Source organism: Sarcophilus harrisii, chromosome 3 (genome assembly GCF_902635505.1).
Source record: "Sarcophilus harrisii chromosome 3, mSarHar1.11, whole genome shotgun sequence".
Classification (NCBI taxonomy): Eukaryota; Metazoa; Chordata; class Mammalia; order Dasyuromorphia; family Dasyuridae; genus Sarcophilus; species Sarcophilus harrisii.
Window position 1 is genome coordinate 590187779 of NC_045428.1, and position 7856 is coordinate 590195634.

Below are 7856 nucleotides of genomic sequence, written 5' to 3' on the forward strand. Positions count from 1 at the left end.
GACGGAGCTAAGGTTGAGGAGAAAATGAACGCGACAAAAGGGAGGGAGGAGTCAGAATTTAAAAACCACGTTTTTATTAGAAGTGCAGATACACAGACGTACAATTTTTATTTTATTTTATTTTTTTTTTTTTACGAGACCCCCTCCTCTCCCTCCTCCCTGACGGGGGCCGCGGGGCAGGTCCCGGCCAGCAGGCGGGCGGCGATGAGGCTGATGCACTGCCTCTGGGGGCTCGCGTACTTGAGAAAGACAGCGGCGCGGCCGGGGGCCGGACCCCGCAACGCCGCTCGGGTCATGCAGGGTTCGATGGGGCCCAGCTCCGCCTTGCTGCAAGGGGAGGCGAGGACGAAGGACAGGAGGCAACGGAAAAGGGTGAGCGAGGCCAGAGTGGAGAAACCCTTCCCAGGGGCCCCGAGAAGCCAGAGACCTGCCCAGCTTCTTTCCCCTCCCTGGAAACCCCACCTTCCCTTCTGCCCAGGAAGGATCTCCAAGTGCTCTTCCTTCTAGAAGGATCTCAAAGCACGTTGTGGAGGAGCTGGGGCAAGGGGCAGTACCTGTAGAGACCCAGTTCGGCGGCCTCTCCGGTTTCGTGCAGCAGCATGCGCTGGGCCAGAGCTAAGGCCGCAGCGGCCCGACGGCTCGGCTCCCAGCCCGCGGACTCGGCCTCCAGGATAGAGAGCTCCAGGAAATAGGTGGCCAGGAGGAGAACCTGAGAGCGGGTTCGGGCTCAGGGGGAGGCCTGTTCCGCCCCCCCCCCCCCCCCCCCCCCCCCCGCGCGCGCGCGCGCGCGACCCTCCCCGGCCTCTGTCCTGCAGCCCCACCCCACTCACCCGCGGCCGGCTTCGAGCCAGGGCGGCCAGCAGGCCCAGGCAGAGGAGGGGGCCCGGGTAGTAGAGCTGGAAGTTCAGGCGGCTGAGGAGGCGCCGTTCAGCGCGGAGCAGCTGGGCCGGGGAGAAGGAGCCGGCGCCCAGCAGGCACAGGGAGGCGGGCTGGAGCGGGGTTAGGGAGGTGGAGCGGGAGTGGGTGGGTGCGGGGCCGCCCAGCCCTTCCCCCTGCCCCGCCCCTCCCGTCTCTCCTCCGGCGGACCCTACCTCGGGGCGGACGCTCTCCTCCACCTTGCACGCCACGAAGAGGCAGGCGACCCCCAGCAGCTGCAAGCGGCGCAGCGGCACGCGGGCCACGCGCAAGTAGGAGTCCAGCAGGTGCACGGCCAAATAGAGCGTGTCCCCGGCCAGGCCCAGGTATTCCTGGGGAGGCCAAGGGGCGGGCTCTGAGGCCGGCGCAGGGGCGGAGCCAGGCCCGGCGCGGGGGACCCCCCCTCCCCTCAGGCCCCGGCCCAGCTACCTACGTGCACCTGTACCAGCCAGTCCACCACGAGGGCGCGCATCTCCGCAGTCACCGCACGAGGCAAGTCCTTCTTGGGGAGCGCCTGGCCTGCCTGGAAAAGGGGGCGAGGGGCAGCTGGGAGAACTTGGCCCGGGTCCGCTCCCCGAGGCTTGAGCACGTGGCAAAGCGGAGAAAGTAAGAGGCGAACCGCCCTGTTTGGACTCAGGGCTTTGCCCGCCGCGCCCCTTGTGAGAGCCGGGCTGCCTTTTCTCCAGGGCTGGCACCTAATAAATGCTAACTTACTAAAAATGTCTCAAGTGTTGGACTAAACACCGGTGCCCCTAGAAAGCGCCCCAGTGGCCCACTCCCCGGCTTCAAGCCCGGCTGCTGGACACCTATTACGGTAAAGCAGCCCGTTTTCCGCGGGACAGGGTCAGGGGGAAGCCGGGGAAGGGACCGGGGCTCCGGCCCTAAGCGGCGTAATAGGAACCGGCCGGGTGGGAACCGCGCCGAGCTCCAGCCAATCGGGGCAGGCCGCCTAACGGGGGAGACCCTGGGGGCCAGCCGGCGCCCACCTCCCCCCGCCTCACCATGACACTGAGGAAGATATCTCCCGCGTACTCGCGCTCCCCGTCCAGCCCCAGCGCGGCCAGCGCCTCGGCGAGCCCGGGGGGCGGCCAGGCCCGCGCCGCCCGCTCCGAAAGGCCTGCGGAGGAAGGACATGAGGGCCCGTGGCCCGACGGAGGCGGCCCGGGGCTCCTACCGGCGGGCGCTGTCCCCGGGAGGGCGGCGGGTTGGACGGGGCTCTGCAAGGAGAGGGAAAGCCCCGGCTCAGCCCTTCCCGGGAGGAGGGAGAGGCGGCTGGGAGGGAGGGGAAGCGAAGGAGGCAGCGGCTCACCGACATCCCGGCTGCGCGCTGGGGATGGGCTTCGGGCTGGGCCTTTTAATGGGGGCGGGGGACCTGCCACCTTCTAGCTCGCCCCCTTGAAAATTCCCGGGGAGCGGGACCATTGGTCCCGAGGCAATCCGCCCCGCCCCGCCCCATCTGGCCCCTGCAGCTACGACTCCGATTGGTCGCAGCGGGAGGCAAGGGCGTCGCTCTATTTAGCACTTACGTAATCTCCCGAAGGGTGACCGCGATTGGCTCCCGGGGAGAGCGCGGCCCTGATTGGCCGTGCCCGATTCAGGCCGGTGGCTGCTGGGGCCCTGGGGCGCTCAGGTGAAATCATTGCTGCTTGGTTACAAGCTAACAAGCCCGAGCCCTGCCTCCTTCGGTTTCTCCTAATGGCCGGACCTCTGGGTACGAATGGCTGACTAGAATTTGTATTTAATGCTTATTTGTATTTATATAGGGCCACTAGGAAGCGCCCTAAGGGCATAGAGCACCGGCCCTGGAGGCTGGAGAATAACTTCGCGAGTTCGAATCCGGCCTCAGACGAGTTGCCTAATCCTAGGCAAGTCAATTCATCTGTTTGCCTGTTTCCTTGGGAGTGAAACGCCAATTTTTTATTTTATTTTTGTTGTTTGGTCGTTTTTCGGTCGCGTCGGATACATCCTAACCCCATGAGGTTTTCTTGGCAAAGATTACTGGAGTGGTTTGCCATTTCCTTCTCCAGCTCATTTCACAGATGGGGAAACTGAGGCAAACAGGGTCACAGGGCTAGTATCTGAGGCAGGATTTGAATTCAGCTCTTGCTGTCACCCAGCTGGGTCCCATTGTGGAGGAAAGCGTGAAAGGTGATGCTAAGTCCTCCTAGTGCCAAGGGTTTGATGTCCCTGCGACCTCTTTAAGCCTCGGATTCGCCAGCTGAAGGGAGGTTCCCATAGAGTTGTGGTGAACATTCAGTAGAATCCCTGGGAATGAGAAGGTAAAACTCCTGCAGTCCCTTTTCTCAAGGAGCTGCCTTTTATCGTCCAGGTAATGTGTATCCATCCCTTCTTCCCAGTCATCACTCAGTTCAGGCCTGGAGCCTGCTCACGCTGACTACTCCCATGGCTCCTTGCGCCTCTCTTCCCCCTCTCCCGCTCCCAACATCTTCCAAGGAGCTATGAAGTACTCTTCCATGGCACTGCCCTCGCCAAATCAACTCCAGCAGCTGCCCATTGCCTCTACAACTAGCTTTCAAAGCCCCTTTTAACTTCGGCACCTGGCTCCCTCGCCCACCTCCCAGGTCCCTCCCATGCTCTCCATTTGCTTCTCCTGGGTTCCTGCAATTGGCCCCTTCTTCTGCGATCTCCACCCCCCCCCAGCACAGATTTCCCCCATTTCTTCAAACCTGAACTTGGGTTCCCTGATCCCTCCAACTGCTGGCAACCTTCCCCCTCACTGCCTTGTTCTATTTTGTAATCTCCATCTGCTTAAACGTTCAGGATTCCCTCCAAAGAATGGAAGCTGTGAAAGGGCACGCAGCATGATGCTTGGCACACAGTAGGGGCCTAATAAATGCTTGCTGTTTGGTAGATCTCTAAGTACCAAGCAGTGGAGAGGGTTTTCAGGAGAGGGAAAGTGCTAACAGCTGGAGGCCCGGACTCCGGAGTCCTCTCTCCTCCTAAGTGAGAGCTGCCACTGTTAGTCGTCCCAATCTCACCTGGCAACCGGTAAGCTAATCTGAGGTGGCCAAAGCACTTGTGGGGCGAGTTAAGCAAACTTGAGGGAATTCCTTAGACTGTGGAGAGGGGAAGTGCGCCCACAACCCCCAGGCCCTCCAGCCTTCCCTGCCACCCAAACAGGTGCCCAGTGCCCGTATCTAGGATTACCCCAAACTTCCTTCCCCTCTCCAAGGGGTCAGAGGACTCCAATCTGGAGTGGCCTGAGGAGGCCATCTGCTCCATCACCCTTAGCTGAGGCATCTGTAAGTGGTCCCTTGTCCAGAGTCACGAGGCTGGCACTGGCTCAGGCGCTGCGGGCAAACGTGGCCCGGACCCAGCGGGGAGCCAGGGCAGGCCAGCTCCAAAGGCCCAGGAACCATGGGAGAAGGCTCAGCTACATTACTCCTACTTGGATCTTTCCTCTTAGGAAAAGAGATAAGATGAAACTTTAGATGGAGTCCCAGTGTTCACAAGCTGCTGGATCTCAGCAGCGAGCCCCTGCAACCTTTCACATGTGTGCAGCATCCTGGAAATCGGGGCCTGGCTGGCTGCTCAGGGACACGTGGCCTCCCCATCATCGAGATGGGACTTGGACAAAGGACTGGGGGGAATGTTGTCTGCTGAGCCATCAAGGTCAAGAGGGACTTGATAATCTGGTCATCCCACGTGCAAACGTGTAGCCACCCCTTCTATAGCGGCAAAGAACTGGAAACTGAGCGGGTAGACGCCCATCAGCTGGGGAACAGCTGAATAAGTTACTGTATGTGGATGTAACATGATTATTGTTCTATAAGAAATGAGGGGAGAAGCTAGGTGACACAGTGGATAGAGCACCAGCCCTGACGTCAGGAGGATCTGAGTTCAAATCTAGCCTCGGACACTTAACACTTCCTAGCTGTGTACCCTGGGCAAGTCACTTAACCCCAATTGCCTCAGAAAAAAAAAAAAAAAAAAAAAAAATGGAGCAGGCTGATTTAAGAAAAGCCTGGAAGAACCGAGGATGAAACGAGCAGCGCCATTGTGTGTGTATATATATATATATATATATATATATATATGTATATATATATGGACAAATGCATCCAGAGAGAGAACTGTGGAGACTGAATATGGATCAAAGCACTGTATTTTTATCTATTTTTTCCCCCTCTGATCTGATTTTTTTTTGGTACAGCATGACGAATGTGGAAATGTTTAGGAGAGCTGCACATGTTTAACCATATCGGATTCCTTGCTGTCTTAAGGAGACAGGAAGGGGAAGAAAAGGGAGAAAAAGCTGGAACAGAAGGTCTTGCAAAGATGAATGATGAAAGCTCTCTTTGCATGTATTTGGAAAAATAAGCTACTGTCAAAAAAAAAATTGTCAAGATCACGTTTTGAAATTCAGTAGAGATTAATGTAAAGGCCCACATTGGTTCAAAAAGTCAATTCCCCAAGTATCGAAGGGGGGAGGTAATAGCAAGGCAGCAGGTTTTCTGAAAAAGATTCGGGGTTTGAGTGGGTTATAAAGGCAGTGTTAAAGAACCCAAGGAAGCAAACAGGACTGATCTCGGCTGCCTTGAGCCTAACAGGTTTAGTTCCAAGGCAAGAAGCCTTCAAATGTGTGTGTGTTTGTGGGGGGGGGGGGGGGGAGTATAGAGAGGGCTGAGCTTACAATCAGTAAGACCCAAGGCCAAGACACTAAATTGCGAGACCCTAGGCAAGTCACTTGTTCAAGTTTTGTCAACTATAAAATGGGGAGCAGGGTTGTGGTGAGGGTTGAGTTCGAGAAGTGCCCGGCACTGGTAGGTGCTTTATAAATGCATTGGCTCTTACTGCTTCCCACGTGCTCACTGCGCCAAGCACCAAAGCAGGATACAAAGGGGGCCGCGTGGGGATGGTCCCTTGACCCTCAAAGGGGCAGACCGAGGCCGGAAGTCAGACAAAGCTTCCCAGCCAGACTATCCCAAAGGGAGGCCCCCTCTCCACAGGCTTCAGAGGAAAGGTGGGATGGTAATTGCCAAGGACGCTGCAGGAGACAGGCCCTGTTCAGTCTCCGAGGCCCCTTCAAAACCCCGATCTTGCCCCATCTCTCCATGGCAAGTCGGTAGAGAGCTACCCTCCGATCTGAGGTGCCAGTTCTGCCCGGCATTTGTGGCTTACGCTGGCGTTCTTGCCTCTGTGGCACCCCCCGCCTGCCATGTCCTGCTCGGCAGGACCATCCCAAGCAGCCTCCACACCCGGCTCCACATCCCCGAGGCTTTCCCCCGGTCCCGCTCGGCGGCGGCCCCCTTCCTCCCCCGGGACCCTCTGAACTCGGGCACTCGCTGGCTGACCCAGGGAGGCCGAGGACCAGGAGGTCCAGCCCAGCACAGGGAAGGCCTGCTGAAGCACAGGCCTTGGAGGCTCAGGTAAAGCGGGCCTTCCCAAATGCTTTCTCAGGGGTTCTGGATCTAGGGGGGGGGTCATCCCTGGGCAGAGACAGAACCACTCCATCTGTCAGAAACTTTTTAATTGTTTGTACCGTACAAATTCAAGGAGAAAGAAAGTAGCTAAAATGATTTACAGAAACAAACACAAAAAAATATTCCCACACAAAGCCTCTGCCGTTCCTGGCCTCCGGTCCCCTCCCCTGCATCATGAGGAAAAACAGAACACCCCCAAACTGAAAACACCCCCCACCCAAGGAGGCAGCCAGGAGGCCCCCTGGGAGCTGCAGCAGCCCAGGAAGGTGTCCCTGGGGTGGAGCAGGAGAGAGGCCCTTAGGCCCAGCCCACTCTGCCCACCCCCGGGGGCCCAGGGAAGGCCCATCCCCAACAGACACATACGCATGTATATGGACGCACACCCAGCGGCTGAGACCCGCCAGGAGCCGCCGCCCGGCCTGGCCCGCCCTGCTGCCAACTCCAGAACGAGGCAGAAGGGCCCGGGGGGGGGGGGGAAGACCGGGACATCCCCCCCGCCCGGAGCATGAGGAAACGCCCGGGAGGCACGGGGCCAAGCCCCTTGGGACTCCGGGCTCTGCAGGGGCACCCCCAGCCCGGCCCATCTTAAGGCTCTTCTAGCACCTTGTGGGCACAGGCCTCAGGAGGTGCAGAAAGGGAAATGGGGCCGAAGCCCTTGTCCACATCCACCCCAGCGAGGATAGTGATGGACCGAGAACTTTGACCTAACGCCCCTGTCACCCCCTAACTCTAGGGGGGAACACTGGGGGTCCAGGGGCCTGAACACTGATGCTTAAGTAATCTGTAACAGTTCTGAATCCCCACCTCAGTCCTTGGGGACGTGGGGTGGGGTGTGTGCCCCGAGCCTGACCCAAAGCAGGGGCCCCAGGTCACAAGGCCCTCCTGACCTGGCCCCTCCCACCTTGGATCTGGATTTGGGGTGCAACCACTACCTCCTATTATAGCTGTAACTCAAAGCCTTCCATGAGGGCTGAAGGGGGAACCCCAGGAGTCCGGCCCTGGGCCACCCCAGTCAGCTGAAGCTCTGGCCCAGCCAGCAGCTTGGGGGGAGACTGAGGAAAGGGGATGGGGCCTGGGACCGACAGAAGATGCCCCAGACAAGCCCCAAGAGGGAGAGATGAAGATACTGAAAGAGAGGAAAGCAAGCTAAAATGGGGGGGCCGGGGCATGTGACAGGCTGTACCAGAGCCTTCACTCCCCAGAAGCCAAGGTCCCCCAGGCCTCCAATCCCTGATGTTCCCTGGTCTTGACCTTTCACTCTGGGGAGGCTGTGACATTATCCAGATAAGGCACTGGGACAGAGGGTCCCCAGTTCCCAGTGGGGGGGCCCCATGCCAGGGTGGACAGGAGGCCACATCCAGGAAAGGGGCCAGGGCAGGGGACACGAGTGTGCCCCACTCCCCTGCATGCATGCTAAGGCAGGTCCCCACACCTCCCTGCTCCGTGGCCCCGGGGTCCCCCCCAAACTCACCCAGGCCGGCCTGTCCCCGTTGGCCG

At 59.1% G+C, this 7856-nt stretch overlaps 1 protein-coding gene across 6 annotated transcripts; it reads right to left on the reverse strand.

Moving 5' to 3' along the window:
* Positions 1–56: 56 nt before the first annotated feature.
* Positions 57–2952, reverse strand: CNTD2 (cyclin N-terminal domain containing 2). 6 transcript variants are annotated; one of them, XM_031963166.1, is made up of 7 exons: positions 2225–2952; positions 1917–2132; positions 1349–1610; positions 1092–1247; positions 831–989; positions 555–709; positions 61–327 (listed from the first exon to the last, which is right to left on the reverse strand). In XM_031963166.1, exons 1-7 carry the CDS (start codon positions 2335–2337, stop codon positions 132–134), a joined length of 1257 nt encoding a protein of 418 aa, XP_031819026.1. In that variant the 5' UTR covers positions 2338–2952; the 3' UTR covers positions 61–131. The 6 variants fall into 6 exon arrangements, with proteins under 6 accessions (XP_031819027.1, XP_031819028.1, XP_031819025.1 ...); XM_031963170.1 differs by having other exon boundaries at positions 69–327; positions 1349–1438; positions 2225–2291; XM_031963167.1 differs by having other exon boundaries at positions 57–327; positions 831–1247; positions 1917–2032; positions 2225–2281.
* Positions 2953–7856: the final 4904 nt, after the last annotated feature.